Genomic DNA, 16537 nt, shown 5'->3' on the forward strand with positions numbered 1-16537 from the left:
GCTACTTGTTCAGAAAATAATTAGTAAAATTCTGATGTAATTCCATCAACACCTGGTGATTTATTGTTCTTTAGATGTTTGATAGACTCTATAATCTCTTCAACTTTGATGGGTTCATCATACTGTTTAGATTCTATATCACTGATAGAGTGAACATTATTCAGTGAGTTAAAAAATATATTTGTGGATTCCTGACAGTACGTAGAGCTATACAATGTTCTGTAAAAATTGCTACATTATTTAGCGATTCATTTTTGGTCATCTGTAATAACACCATCAATGTTTAACTTATGGATAGTGTTATTTTTAGAGTGAAATTTCTCAAGTCTAAATAAATAGGATGAATTCTGTTCTCCCTCTTCAATCCATTTTTTCCTAGATCTAATAAAGGCTCCTTCTGCTTTTAATTTATATTTTATCCAGTTTATTTTGTAACTCAATTAGTTCCATCTTCTCCTCCCCCGAGAGGTCGGCTGGGGACCTCTGAGAAACGGAAGTTATCTTAATGATCACCTTTTTCTTCTCAGCTATTCTGGTCTTAGCAAGATTACTACCATATTTTCTAAGGTATTTGGACACCTCAAATTAAAAGAGCTCCCAGTACTTGCAATAAGATTTTTCTTCACAAGCCCTTTCCCAAAAGTGTGAGAGCAGATCTTTAACCTCAAATTTAACTATATCATTATTTAATAATGAGCTATTTAGCTTCCAGTAGGATGCTCTACCAAGGTTAATATCAGGGGTAAATATTTTGATATCAATGTAAATGGCCCTATGGTCTGTGAGGGAAGTAGTACAAATATTTGTAGTAACACACTCACTATCAATACATTTGGATATAAGCCAAACATCTATTCTGGATTGTCTGGAACCTGTTTTGTTACTCCAAGTGAATGATCTTTTGGCCGGAAACCTCTCTCTCCATATATCAGTAAGATCAAACTTTTCCATAAAAAGTATTAAACCCAAATTCTGATTGGTTGGCCTACCTGGGGGCCATCTATCAATTGAATTATCTGTAGTAATGTTAAAGTCCCCTCCTATCAATAATAATGAATTAGGAAATTTAGATAACCAATGAAGTATATGTTTCTCTATAGATTCAAGCAACTCATCATTCTCATGTTTGGTGTTGTACCCATAGAAGTTTACAGTAATGAGTGTAATGTCATTGTAACTGATCATTCTCATGTTTGGTGTTGTACCCGTAGAAGTTTACAGTACTGAGCGTAATGTCATTGTAACTGATCACAAGACAAATAAAGTGACCAAAGGGGTCACATTCCGAGTGTAGAGTATTACCACCAAAGGTATTTTTCATTGTAGTGACACCAGCAGAGCGTTCAAATCCATGGGAAAGCCAAATATCATTGCCCCACATTGACCTCCAGAAGTTGGCATCAGCCAAAATTAAGTGAGACTCTTGAAAAAAGCAAAAATCTGTTCGAAATGGTTTAGCAAATAGAAATAAGGCCCTGCGCTTCACATTGTTTCGTAACCCCCTAGCATTAAGAGATACTATAGACAAAGACAAAACAACAAAGATTATATAAAAGTATAAATTGTAGTAGGATGAGTCAGACATAGGATCGGTGAAAGTAAACGATAAGGAACCGAGATCTGCACCATTTAAGTCCATTTAAAGTGAAAATAGCTTATTCCATAACCTTTGAGCTAGACATTATCTGGCTTTGAAATTCAACTCAACTGGAAATTATGTTCAAAACGAAACCAAGGGTTCTTGTAGTAAGAGAGACTAAAAACCCTCTTTATTGTAATCAGAAACTATTCTGAGAAATAAAATAACAAATAATAATTTAAATAAAAGGGTACCTACTATTTTAAGTACATATGAAAGCTGATCATAAAATAATTGAATAATTTATTTTACATATAAACGTTCCTAAGACCTTTTTTGGAAATAAGTATTAATAACTAAATAGAGCAATAACCGTGTAAAGTCAGAGCAGACCTGTATGCCCTTTAAAACACTATCTTAGTTACTGTATACAGAGGGGAATTTGTCATCTTCAACAGCATTCAAAAGCATGATATTATCCATCGGCCAAACATAGTTATGGCAGTTGTCTATAAGCACGTTTATCTCTTGTTGATTAGCAATAGAACGGCTAACTTCTTCCTTTCTTTTTTTATCACGACTTTGCATGGACATGCCAAAATAAATGATCCAATTATTATTCCAGTCACAGGAAAGGTCTTATATCTTAATCAAATAAAAATAGTAATGACTGTAAACTTTTTTTTCTTTCACAATCTTTCTGAAGTTTGGTACGGAGCTCGGTAAAAAAACGTCTGTTCAAGCCGCCATCTTGGCACCTCCCCGAGTGAACATAATTGTACACTCACAAAGCCGACTAAAAACGACGATTGAGGGGCTTACGTTGCAAAGTTCCCTTGCTTGGCGAATCATTTGGCTCACCCCCCAAGATGGCAAACGGGATTCTCCCAAGGGCATAAGTCGAGGGTAAGTGTACGAGGGTGTGTCTTTTAAGTGTTTGGACCGTAGAGTGTGGCTGCATTCCAAACACTTAAAAGACACACCCTCTCCCCTCAGTCCTCAAATTAAGTGGACACTTCTGATGACGTACCATGACGTTTGACGAGTTTACACTTGCAAGGGAGGAAGGAATTCATTTTAAATGGATCGCCTTTACAGTCAATTATGATTGCATTTCATATCTTGGCTAGAAGACCACGCATCCGCAGACATCGAATATTAGCCATCCTACTATATCAGGTAATCTAAAATTCTAATGTATAAGTATGATGTCGGGGAACGTTATGTCAGGCGCAAGTAAACGTTTCCAAAAGCTAACCAAACAAAAACATCATTACGTGTTTGAGCCATCATGTGCATTCGTAGCACAATTTCTAACTTATTTACATTTGTTTTTACTTACGCTTGAATGTTGACTTCTCCATATTAATGTTGTTTTTATGTTTTGGTGGACTTTTCTTAGCGGATGTATAATCATCGTGAATTGAATTATGGGGCATTTCAGGCCAGGAGTGAACATAATTGTACACTCGCAAAGCTGACTAAAAACGGGGACTGAGGGGCTTACGTTGCCAACTTCCCTTGCTTGGCTAATCATTTGGACCAACGGCAAAGATGGCCACGGTGATTCCCTTAAGGGCATAAGGCGAGGGTAAGTGGAGGAGGGTGTGTCATTTATGAGTTTGAAACGCAGCCTGAGGGTGACTTCCAGGGAATGGGGAGGGGATCAATAAACCCATAAATTTTGTGTGAAACACACTTCACTTGAATTATGCCATTCATGTTTTACTTAAGAAATAAGGCCCGAGCAGGTGTGGTATACTGTTTACCAAAATAATTAGAGCAGCAAAAATAACTGGTTTTGTCACACCCGTGGCATACTTAAGTGATAATGCCAAAGAAGCCGGTGTTTGGAGTATATATAGGCACAAGTGTTAACTTTAACTCCTATATGTACATATTACCTGGACTAACCTGTGACCCCACACATTGACTCTGTACCGGTACCCCCTGTATATAGCCTCCACATTGACTCTGTACCGGTACCCCCTGTATATAGCCTTCACATTGACTCTGTACCGGTACCCCCTGTATATAGCCTCCACATTGACTCTGTACCGGTACCCCCTGTATATAGCCTCCACATTGACTCTGGACCGGTACCCCCTGTATATAGCCTCCACATTGACTCTGTACCGGTACCCCCTGTATATAGCCTCCACATTGATTCTGTACCGGTACCCCCTGTATATAGCCTCCACATTGACTCTGTACCGGTACCCCCTGTATATAGCCTCCACATTGATTCTGTACCGGTACCCCCTGTATATAGCCTCCACATTGACTCTGTACCGGTACCCCCTGTATATAGCCTCCACATTGACTCTGTACTGGTACCCCCTGTATAGAGCCTCCACATTGACTCTGTACCAGTACCCCTGTATATAGCCTCCACATTGACTCTGTACCAGTACCCCCCGTATAGAGCCTCCACATTGACTCTGTACCAGTACCCCCTGTATAGAGCCTCCACATTGACTCTGTACCAGTACCCCCTGTATAGAGCCTCCACATTGACTCTGTACCAGTACCCCCTGTATAGAGCCTCCACATTGACTCTGTACCAGTACCCCCTGTATAGAGCCTCCACATTGACTCTGTACCAGTACCCCTGTATATAGCCTCCACATTGACTCTGTACCAGTACCCCCTGTATATAGCCTCCACATTGACTCTGTACCTGTACCCCTGTATATAGCCTCCACATTGACTCTGTACCAGTACCCCTGTATATAGCCTCCACATTGACTCTGTACCAGTACCCCCTGTATATAGCCTCCACATTGACTCTGTACCAGTACCCCCTGTATAGAGCCTCCACATTGACTCTGTACCAGTACCCCCTGTATATAGCCTCCACATTGACTCTGTACCAGTACCCCTGTATAGAGCCTCCACATTGACTCTGTACCAGTACCCCTGTATAGAGCCTCCACATTGACTCTGTACCAGTACCCCCTGTATAGAGTCTCCACATTGACTCTGTACCAGTACCCCTGTATATAGCCTCCACATTGACTCTGTACCAGTACCCCCTGTATATAGCCTCCACATTGACTCTGTACCAGTACCCCCTGTATAGAGCCTCCACATTGACTCTGTACCTCAGTACCCCCTGTATATAGCCTCCACATTGACTCTGTACCAGTACCCCCTGTATAGAGCCTCCACATTGACTCTGTACCAGTACCCCTGTATATAGCCTCCACATTGACTCTGTACCAGTACCCCCTGTATATAGCCTCCACATTGACTCTGTACCAGTACCCCCTGTATAGAGCCTCCACATTGACTCTGTACCAGTACCCCTGTATAGAGCCTCCACATTGACTCTGTACCAGTACCCCCTGTATATAGCCTCCACATTGACTCTGTACCAGTACCCCCTGTATAGAGCCTCCACATTGACTCTGTACCAGTACCCCCTGTATATAGCCTCCACATTGACTCTGTACCAGTACCCCTGTATATAGCCTCCACATTGACTCTGTACCAGTACCCCTGTATATAGCCTCCACATTGACTCTGTACCAGTACCCCTGTATATAGCCTCCACATTGACTCTGTACCAGTACCCCCTGTATATAGCCTCCACATTGACTCTGTACCAGTACCCCTGTATATAGCCTCCACATTGACTCTGTACCAGTACCCCTGTATATAGCCTCCACATTAACTCTGTACCAGTACCCCCTGTATATAGCCTCCACATTGACTCTGTACCAGTACCCCCTGTATATAGCCTCCACATTGACTCTGTACCAGTACCCCCTGTATATAGCCTCCACATTGACTCTGTACCAGTACCCCCTGTATATAGCCTCCACATTGACTCTGTACCAGTACCCCCTGTATATAGCCTCCACATTGACTCTGTACCAGTACCCCCTGTATATAGCCTCCACATTGACTCTGTACCAGTACCCCCTGTATATAGCCTTGCTACTGTTATTTTTCCGCTGCTCTTTAGTAATTTATTTTTATTTAAAAAATGTACGTAACACCTATTTTTCTTAAAACTGCATTGTTGGTTAAGGGCTTGTAAGTAAGCATTTCACTGTTAGGTCTACACCTGTTTTATTCAGAGCATGTGACAAGTAACATTTGATTTATGAGATTAAACTTCGCTCTGAAGCCGGCAACATTGCTGGCTCAGTCAAAGTGATTATCGGAGTGTCTAATTAGTCCCTACCTACACCCTCCATAATTTTCACTCCCCCAGTTTTGGGGCACTTGTGCATAGGGCGGAGAACGTGCAAATGGAGGGCCGACACACACCTCTCTGGCCCTGCCCCCCACTCACTCAATCAGCAAAAGCCTGCCTCACTGCCTGATAGTCAGCAGCAGCAGGTCACAGTGAAAATAATAATAGCATTTTTTTATTATGAGAAATGTCATGGCTGACGCAGTGCAATTTAGAAGTACCCCAAAAACCCACAATCATCAAATCAAATCAAAGTTTATTTGTCACGTGTGCTGAATGCTTACTTACAGGCTCTAACCATTTGTGTGAAAAAAAGGTGTGTTTGTTTAGTTAGGTAAAGAAATAAAACAATAGTAAAAAAGACATTTGAAAAAAAGAGTAGCAAGGCTATCTATATACAGACACCTGTTAGTCAGGCTTATTGAGGTAGTATGTACATGTAGGTATCGTTAAAGTGACTATGCATATATGATGAACAGAGAGTAGTAGAAGCATAAAAAGAGGGGTTGGCAGGTGGTGGGACACAATGCAGATAGCCCGGTTAGCCAATGTGCGGGTAGTATGTACATGAATGTTTAGTTAAAGTGACTATGCAATCAATACATTTTCACCCGTGACATTGTTTTCAAGTAGCCCAACTGCTAGAAAACTATGGTCATGGCAACCCTGATTGCATAATGGTACTTGATGGAAAAACTGATATGAATAATTTGGTACACTGTTTAGATTGAGCACATCTACGCGAGATATATATTTTGTCATGACGAAAGAAGCGTATGGAACTGTTCTCGACCAAGGGGATCTCAAGCCTTTTGTGGCTGGGGACCCCTTTTGTGATAGCAAATTCATCAGGGACCCCTCATAATCAGAACACAACTCGAGTGCGTTCTGTTAGCCTATAAGGAGTTTTACTATGACGTCTGAAATCCATGGCTGGACAAACCAGGTCTCGGGCCCGGGGAGAGAACATTTGAAAAGCATGCCTCTTGGCACTTTTCAAGCTAATTTCCTGCTATTCTACACATTTTGCCATGAGGCAAAGAGAAAACATTGCAGTTTTAAAGCTTAAATTACAGTGCATTTATGTTTAAAAAAATAATTAAACATTGGGGGAATAGTATTGAGTTGAAAAGTGGATAATTAGGAGTACTGTGGATGCACATATCCCTGTGAGCCAGGCCCATGTTGCCCAGGGTTAAAGACATACATTGTAGATTAATAATATTACATTGTTTTGTATTACTAGAGGTCGACCAATTTTGATTTTTCAACACCGATACCGATTACTGGAGGACCAAAAAAAAGCCGATGCCGATTTAATCGGCCGTTTTTGAAATATATTTGTAATAATGACAATTACAACAATAGTGAATGGACACTTATTTTAACTTAATATTATACATCAATAAAATCAGTTTAGCCTCAAATAAATAATGAAACATGTTCAATTTGGTTTAAATAATGCAAAAACAAAGTGCTGGAGAAGAAAGTAAAAGTGCAATATGTGCCATGTAAAAAAGATAGAGGTTCCTTGCTCAGAACATGAGAACATATGAAAGCTGGTGGTTCCTTTTAATATGAGTCTTCAATATTCCCAGGTAAGAAGTTTTAGGTTGTAGTTATTATAGGAATTATAGGACTATTTCCCTCTATACCATTTGTATTTCATTAACCTTTGACTATTGGATGTTCTTCTAGGCACTTTAGTATTGCCAGTGTAACAGTATAGCTTCCGTCCCTTTCCTCGCTCCTACCTGGGCTCGAAACAGGAACACAACGACAACAGCCACCCTCGAAGCAGCGTTACCCATGCAAAGCAAGGGGAACAACCACTCCAAGTCTCAGAGCGCTAACTAGCGTGCACCCCGCTAACTAGCTAGCCATTTCACATCGGTTACACCAGCCTAATCTCAGGAGTTGATAGGCTTGAAGTCATAAACAGCGCGATGCTTGAAGCACAGCGAAGAGCTGCTGGCAAAAGGCAGAAAGTGCTGTTTGAAAGAATGCTTACAAGGCTGCTGGTGCCTACCATCTTTCAGTCAGACTACACTATCAAATCATAGACTTAATTATAACATAATAACACACAGAAATACAAGCCTTAGGCCATTAATATGGTCGAATCTGGAAACTATCATCTCAAAAACAAGATGTTTATTCTTTCAGTGAAATGCGGAACCGTTTCATATTTTATCTAATGGATGGCATCCGTAAGTCTAAATATTACTGTTACATTGCACAACCTTCAATGGTATGTCATAATTACGTAAACTTCTGACAAATTAGGTGGCCCAAACTGCATATACACTGACTCTGTGTGCAATGAACGCAAGAGAAGTGACACAATTTCACCTGGTTAATATTGCCTGCTAACCTGGATTTCTTTTAGCTAAATATGCAGGTTTAAAAATGTATACTTCTGTGTATTGATTTTAAGAAAGGCATTGATGTTTATGGTTAGGTACACATTGGAGCAACGATACGCACCGCATCAATTATATGCAACGCAGGACACGCTAGATAAACTAGTAATATCATCAACCATGTGTAGTTAACTAGTGATTATGATTGATTGTTTTTTATAAGATAAGTTTAATGCTAGCTAGCAACTTACCTTGGCTTACTGCATTCGCATAACAGGTAGGCTCCTCGTGGAGTGCAATGTAATCAGGTGGTTATAGAGCATTGGACTAGTTAACTGTAAGGTTGCAAGATTGAATCCCCCGAGCTGACAAGGTAAAAATCTGTCGTTCTGCCCCTGAACGAGGCAGTTAACCCACCATTCCTAGGCCGTCATTGAAAATAAGAATGTGTTCTTAACTGACTTGCCTTGTTAAATAAAGATTCAATAAAGGTGTAACAAAAAAATCGGCCAAATCGGTGTCCAAAAATACTGATTTCTGATTGTTATGAAAACTTGAAATCGGCCATTCCGATTTAATCGGTCGACCTCTAATTATTACACACTTTAAAAACATATTCCACAGATCACTTGGCCAAAAGTAGTTTAATCAGTTAGTAATATTCATTAAAAAAATGCAATGTATAATAAAATATTTAAAAAACGTATAAAAATATATATATATTTTGAGATCTGGCCGCGGACCCCACTTTGAGAACCCCTATTCTAGACTAGTATGCCCTTACCATCTATTGGCTGATTTGGCGATCTGGAGTGCAGATAACTGTTTTATATTTACATTTTAGTCATTTAGCAGACGCTCTTATCCAGAACAATTTACAGTAGTGACCGCATACATTTTTTTAAGTGTTATGAAGTGTGATATTGTCTTATCCCCGATCTCCAGTGATTAGAACCTTATAGGTTTGACAAGTTCCTACACGCTTTCCTGATTTCATAGACGGACCACTTAGAAGTTAAATCATGGTGAAAATAGTTATTTTACACACTCATAGAACATACACTATCCTCAAACTGACAGGAGTTTCATGTTTCACTTCTGGGAGTGGATTATCCTTTTAACCCTACGTGGTTCAGCTGTGCTCTCAGCATCACTAATCACAGCTTTCAGAACCACAGAAATACAGGGAGCTGACTTTCTCTACAATAACTGAATAAACAATCCCTACTACTGTACCTCTATTCTGTCTCGACCAGGATCCGTCTCTGTCTGCATCAGACCTATGATCCTATCCCCAGATGGCTCCCTACTAGCACGGCTCCTCTCTCAATCCATCCCTCCTTTAAACCTCTACCTCCTCCCACTTCTCCCCCTCCACTTCTCTCCCTCCACTCTCCCACCTCTTTCAATCTCATCCTCCTCCTTGCATCCCCTCTCTCCTCCACATGACAGGTTCATATCACCAGGGCTGTCAATCAGCAGGCCATTGGTGAGAGAGGCCATGTTGACTGACAGACACGCTCACACTACAGAGAGACGGGGAGGACGGAGAGCGGATGGATCGGTACAAGGGATGAGGTAGTGTTGAGTGAGAGCAATTGGAGGGAGGAGAAAGGGTGGGTTTGTGTATGTACATGTGAGAGAGAGAGAGAGAGAGAGAGAGAGAGAGAGAGAGAGAGAGAGAGAGAGAGAGAGAGAGAGAGAGAGAGAGAGAGAGAGAGATGAATCGGGAGTAAAAGCGAGCAAGAGAAAGAAAGCAAGAGAGGAAGTAGCAGAATAATACCCTTTATAGACAGAACGCCACTACAGTAACGTTTCGATAGCAACAACTGATAACCTTTTAAGACCATTTTAAAAAGTGCAGCATCAGAAGCATCTGTACCTTTTCAGACAGTAGAATTCTGCTCCGGCATAGAATGTTCTGTATTGTTTCCCTGACGACAATAAACGTTCCTGATTGCTGTGTTGTTTTTATGCTGTTTTTTATGGAGGGGAAGCTAGATGTGTTTTCTTTCTACTAAAAGTCACAGTATTTAATGAATTTTAACAAAAACATTTAGGAGAGTGGTCTGCGCGCAGGCAGCAGACAGGCAGGTTACGAGCAGGCATCTCAAGATTATTATTTACAGTTCGCCTAATGATTGATGTTTGTCCCACTTTAGAAGTGGCATTCCTTTATAGACAAGTAAAATGCCCATTTTAGTGGCGCTTCAAATTTCCAGAGAAGTTTCCGTGTCAGCATTTCAAAAGCTGTTGTATTTGTACCCTTACAGACAAACAAACATGCCGTAGCCGAGGTGCTTTCAAGGTGCCACATTCCATATGTCTGAAAAGGGTATCATAGTGTGAGAGAGACACAGAGATAGAGAGGGAGATTGTGAGACGTCATGTAGAGGGAACTGAGGGGCATTTGGATAATAAAGATAGCATCTGTGCTCATCAGAGCTCTAAGGAGACACCAGCCAAGGCTGCAGATTCCTCCCTCCCTGCACTAGACTAGCAAACAGCAATGACAGCCATACTGTCTCCCTCCCACACACAACACAATATCTCCCCTTTTAAATGGTCTTCCTGTAGCTCATCACACTCATACATACCGCATAGATAAAGCCTAAAGTGTGTGTGTGATGCAGTCTGTTCTGTCTGATAAAGCCCAGAAAGTCACCTTGAATCATATCTGTGATAAACAACTTGTCTTTCAACCTCTGTCCCACCCTCACTCTCAGTGGGAAGAAGCTAACTTCCTGCAATTCTACACATTTCATTTTGCCAGAGAGAGAATTTGCAGTTCTATAGCTAATCTCATGCTATTCTATACCTTTTGCCATGGGGCAGAGAGTGAATGTTGCTGTTCTATAGCTAATCTAATGCTATTCTACACATTTTGCCATGCGGCTGAGAGAAAATGTTGCAGTTTTATAGCTAATTTCCTGAAATTCTACACATTTTGCCATGGGGCTGATGGAAAACCCGGGGGCCCCCAACACCCCAGGGGCTGCGGGGGGTTGTGCTATGCCAGTGCTCTCACTCACACACACACTGATGGGAACAGGAGAATATTGGGCTATGGATTTGTGTTGGTCGTGGGATAGGGAAAATAAATTGTGTTGGGGTGGGATAGGGTTAGTGTTGGGTTCACTGACGTTACAATACCATATGAGTATTAGCCAGAGGGCTATCCTGCCTCTCTCTCTCTCACCTGGAAAATACTGGCTCCATATGGCGTCCTCCATGCATTCAGCAGATTGTCCTTCCCTGTGCTCACGAACCACTTGCCTGAAATACACACAAGTTATACTTCAGAGTTAGCTGATGTATCCAACCACTCCACATCTCATTAGCATAATTATGCAAGTTAGGAGAGTGTCAGTCAGAGTTCTGAGCTTGTACGTACCACAGGAGGCAAACTTGAGGGAGAGCACACAGCTCTCATGGAGGTGCAGCTGGTACTTGTCTGGTTTGGAGACATGCAGCACTTCTACATTACTGCTCTCCATGCCCACTGCCAGCCACTCTCCTGTAGGACAGTAGCCCAAAGAAAAGATCTGGAGGGAGGGAGAGGATGAGAGAGAGAGGAAAAGCTCATTACACGACTGAACGGAGCTCATCTGACAAAGATTATCATCTGCATCGTCATGGAGATATGATACAGCAGAGAGGAGCAGAGTGACTGGTCTGAAATAGAGGCTGATAGGTACACTATCATATTAAGGTGAAGTCTTCTCAGAAAGACAGTCCTGAGTTGGTCATACCTAGCGTTAGCTAGTCACAACGTCTCAGGTGTTTCATCAGTACCTGTGAGGTGAAGTCGTGCTGCTGCAGCTGTCGTCCCTCTCTCAGGTCCCAGCAGCGTACTGTGTTGTCCAGCCCCCCCGTCCACAGTTTGGTCCCATCGTTGGAGATGTCAATACAGCTGGCCCCGTCAGTGTGGCCCTGGAACTGCCTGGGGAGCACAGAGATACAATCAACATCAACCCAGAGCCATTCAGATGTGATCCATAGTCATCTAGCCCACTGCCCTGCTCTCTTCCCCTCTACCCTTCTCCCCTCATCTCCACTCTCCTGCCCTACCCTCTCACTCTACTCTTGTGCACTCTCCTCCCCCTCTACCCTCCTCTCTTCTGCTGCCCTGGCTGTGCAGGTCCCAGACCCTGATGTCCCCCCCACCTCTCTACCCCTCCTAACATGTTATTTATCCCCCTATCCTCATCACCCCCTTCTCCTTTCCTCTCCTTACCTGACCAGGGTCTGGTTGTGCAGGTCCCAGACTACAATGTTTCCCCTCTCCTAGCCTCATCTTCCTCTTTATCCCCCGCTCGTTCTCCTCTCCTTACCTGACCAGGATCTGGTTGTGCAGGTCCCAGACTACAATATTTCCCCTCTCCTAGCCTCATCTTCCTCTTTATCCCCCACTCGTTCTCCTCTCCTTACCTGACCAGGGTCTGGTTGTGCAGGTCCCAGACTACAATGTTTCCGTCGCTGCAGCAGGAGAAGCAGACCTTGTTGTCGGGGGAAATGGCCAGAGCGTAGCAGGCCGGGGCAGAAGACGTCAACTCCGCCTTGATGCGGGGAGTGGGTGTGGCCAAGTCCCAGATTGACAGTGTGCTGGCCTCGCCTCCAACGATGAGGGTCCGCCCATCAGGGAGAATCTTACATGAGCGGATGTAGTTATCCCTGTTCTGATTGGTGGAAAGAGAGAACATATGTATTGAACAGCTAAAACAATCAATATGATTGGTTAAGCCTTTTAAAGTTTGTGTCCACTCACCAGACAGTCGAGCTGGGCCATGGCACTCTTGCTGCCAGGCTGGCTGATGTCCCACACCTTGACACACCCCTTGCCGCCGGTGTAGACGTGGCGTGTGGAGGTGCTGATGGTAACGGCACACACCACCTCTCCATGGTTCAGAGTGTGGATCTGCCGGGCGTGCCGCGGGATGCCCGGGCCCAGCAGGGCGTCTGGAGGGAAAGGCACCGGCTGCATCTGTCCATCCGCACTTACATGGAAAGAGTAGGCACTGGTGAGAGAGAGGAGGTAAACAGAGGGAGGGAAGTAGGAGAAAATGGAACGAGTGCCATCCACTGAAATAGAAATCTGTATAAATCTGTATATTATTACAAACAGCAAAAGCGTTGAAGACTGTCAACACTGCAATGGGAATGGCAATTGAGAAATATTCACCCAAACCTTGCTAACTGTTTTTACACAATAGCCGTTGGCAGAATGCAAAAGAGAAGATTGTGTTACAGGGGCCAGAGTAAGAGTGATATTTCCAATGACCAATCAGTTAGGGCCGGGACAATACCAGTATTGAGAACGTTAGTATCGTAGGCAAGGGAACAAAACACAACGCGGATTGAACTTCTTTAGGAAACAGACCTAATGATGGAAACAAACATCAATATGTTGTCATCAAAAGTCACATTAATTTATTTTCCAAGCTATAACACACAATATTTTACATAGAGCAGGTTTTTAAAGGACCAAAGAGTTTGGTTTGCTTCATATTTTCATTTTTGACATGAAAACAAAATATTGTGATACTGGTATCGTCCCAGCCCTACAATCAATAGCATAGCGACGATAAGGTTGTTGTGTAATTTTATATCTAACTTGGGAGAGCTTGCTGCTTGCCCCAGCTAAAACAACAACAACGACAGTTCTCTATGTTTGGATGGAGGAGAGGAGCGACATACGGTTTTCCCCCAGAGGATCCACCAGGCAGTGAGGAGGACAGCCCTGGGGCCCTGAGGTGGGACCGAGACTCATATGCCACCTGGAGAGCCTAGGAGGAGGACCAAAGACAGGAGGATTACTAAAATAATAATTTGGTGTTGTAACAGTTCAATCTCAGTCAATCCTAATCTTATCAAATTCAGTGAAATCTTGACAATTCATCCAACATAGGCTTTCAAACCAGTTACTACCACAGAAAACATTGTCAAAACAGAATACGGCTGTAAGTTTTGTTTTAAACCAGTGATGCATATCTTCCATGCTTCAGGGCCACAGTGTTTAGACTTGATTTGTTTCCTTATAATTAGTAATTGATTCACACCCGGGCAACCAGGTGGGTGCACTAACTGGCCAATTTGGGACATAATTGATCAATTAAGTGCCAGGAAGAGACAAAGACGATAGACAATGCAGCCCTTGAGGTCTGGAGTTGTGGACACCTGTTTTAAACAGAGAGGTGAGTGAGGTGTGCTAAAGAACTCACCAAGGGGCTGCGGGTGTAGGCGCTGGTGGCAGCGCTGATCTGGGGCGAGAAGCCTCCGGGACTGGCTAGCTCCCCATTGACGCCTGCGTGGGACACCCCCCCAAATTGAGCCGGGTACAAACTGGGGGGCACAGACAGAGGACTGCGGAGAGCTAGGGGAAGGGGGGTGAAGAGAGGGTGGATGGGAACATCCATCACTGAGGACCAGATAGGTCAGACAGGTGGGGTCTACGGAGAGTTGTGTTGGTGATATCTTATACTATAACCCGTCTTTATTGCTTTTAGCTGATCAACTGTACCACAGGAGCACATTATCACAGTAGGGAGCAGTGGTGAGTTATAATGGTATTATGAGCAGATTAAAAGTATAATTATGGTATTACATGGCTATATGATCACAATAGATTAATAGGATGGTATAGCAGGGGTATAATAACGGGCACAGACAGAAGGTATGAAAGACAGACAAGACAGACAGGTGTGTGACTCACCCTGGGGGTCAGCGGAGGAGGCAGCCCTGCTGACCAGGCGGAGGCAGGATGTACTGGGGCCGGGGGTAAGAGCCTCATGGTGAGATGGGGACGGGGTGCTCGACTTAGACAACGAAGACCCAGACTTCTCCACCTAAAGAGAGGTAACGAGATACAGTCATGATACACCTTCATACAGATAAGTAAGGGATAGTACTCTCATTTGCTGATGTTGGGCACAATGTTAATGCTTGACAACGAATGTACAATACCTGTGCTGGGTCCTTGGCCTTGCCCGGTGTGGGGCTGCATGGTAGGGGGGAGGACGGGACCTCTCCGGGGCTCCTGGGGGACCCTGGTAACTCCTTCCTCAGGTTGGGAGCCCGGTCCAGACCGTTCCCGTGGGGGGAGTGAGGGGGGCTGCCCGCGGGAGACGTGGGTTCCTGTGTATATAGACCGATAAGGGACTCCAGGTCACCCCAAAACTACACAAGAGCGTAGCTTCACATTAGCTGTCAAAAATCTCTAAAAATGTAACATTATAGACATTATAGATCACGATAGTGTCCGTATGGATTTAAGCACAAGTGTGTATGAGGCCTGTACGGTACTCTAAGTCAAACCCAGCAAACTACCTCCCTGCCACAGCTACCCCAATAAAACCCTTCCCATCTTCTCCTAGTGTGCTGCAGTCAGCACATCTCCTGTAGCTGTATCTGAGCAGAACACACATCCACAGACTGTACCACAACAATCACCAGAGACATCCCCTCTCACACACTCAATAAGAACATCTGTCAAATTCTCAAATTGTTCTCTATGCAAAAATCACACAAGAGACTTTCCCGCTTTTGTCCAAATGCAGAAAGCTTGGATAAAACATATATTTCGGTACACTGCATTAATTATTTAAACAATGTAAAATATTCTGAGGGCATAAACAAAGGAAACACACTGCTGCTATCTAATGAGAGGAGGGGTGTCTGTGCGTGTGTGTTCCAGAGCTGTGTTCAACAGGGAGAGACTTTACTCACTAGGAAAGGAGAGAACGGCAGCTCCTCATAATTCAGAGTGATTGGTGTCCTCATTGTGTAATTATCAATTTTACCCTCTACATTTAAAAATGACCAAATACACTGATTGTTTAAAGCAAAACTACCAAAACTATTGCTGATGGTAAACCTGAACCATCAATTATATTGTAAGACTTAGCAGGTAGGCTATAGCCAGATGACAGTTGTGTCTTCGGTAGCAGCGCATAGATGTCAATAACCTAGCAAATGACATAGGTTGTCACTCAACTAATAAAACATAACAACACGCAAGCCATTTTAGTATTTGAATGCTGAAGGTGCCACACAGATTTGCAAGATCAGGAACAGGCAGTCTACTTCGCGTTTGTCAGCACGCGAAGCTGGGCACAGTACACAGTTTGACTAGGCTACTGATACTGCCTGGGGTTGTACAGCATGCAAACTGATCAGTGACTCAACACTTTCACTTACACTGAAGGAGAGAGGATGCATCAGTTGTCACAAAAGATAAGGTCTTGTCAGAAGATAAAAAATGTAATTTTTTTTGTGACAAAATGTTTATTTGATCATTTTTTTATTTGGGGAGGGCTACAGGTACACTACACAAACTCATACAATCTCATACTCTGCATTTTCCTGTTGGCTGATGCTCAAAAAGAAAAAAAC

General features: G+C 43.1%; 1 protein-coding gene across 6 annotated transcripts in view; it reads right to left on the minus strand.

Moving 5' to 3' along the window:
* Positions 1–16537, minus strand: part of LOC124037687 (transducin-like enhancer protein 4) — a 103242-nt gene that overhangs the window by 8524 nt on the left and 78181 nt on the right. For 4 of the 6 annotated variants that reach the window (XM_046352642.1, XM_046352641.1, XM_046352646.1 and 1 more), the window contains 9 exons: positions 15110–15280; positions 14859–14991; positions 14368–14519; positions 13844–13932; positions 12915–13164; positions 12578–12825; positions 11942–12089; positions 11541–11691; positions 11346–11422 (listed from right to left, as the gene is read on the minus strand). In XM_046352642.1, the coding sequence (XP_046208598.1) occupies positions 11346–11422; positions 11541–11691; positions 11942–12089; positions 12578–12825; positions 12915–13164; positions 13844–13932; positions 14368–14519; positions 14859–14991; positions 15110–15280 (1419 nt within the window). The remainder of the gene's footprint in view (positions 1–11345; positions 11423–11540; positions 11692–11941; positions 12090–12577; positions 12826–12914; positions 13165–13843; positions 13933–14367; positions 14520–14858; positions 14992–15109; positions 15281–16537) is intronic. The other 2 variants (XM_046352643.1, XM_046352644.1) reach the window with 2 other exon arrangements.

The sequence above is a fragment of the Oncorhynchus gorbuscha genome, linkage group LG06, assembly GCF_021184085.1.
Source record: "Oncorhynchus gorbuscha isolate QuinsamMale2020 ecotype Even-year linkage group LG06, OgorEven_v1.0, whole genome shotgun sequence".
Classification (NCBI taxonomy): Eukaryota; Metazoa; Chordata; class Actinopteri; order Salmoniformes; family Salmonidae; genus Oncorhynchus; species Oncorhynchus gorbuscha.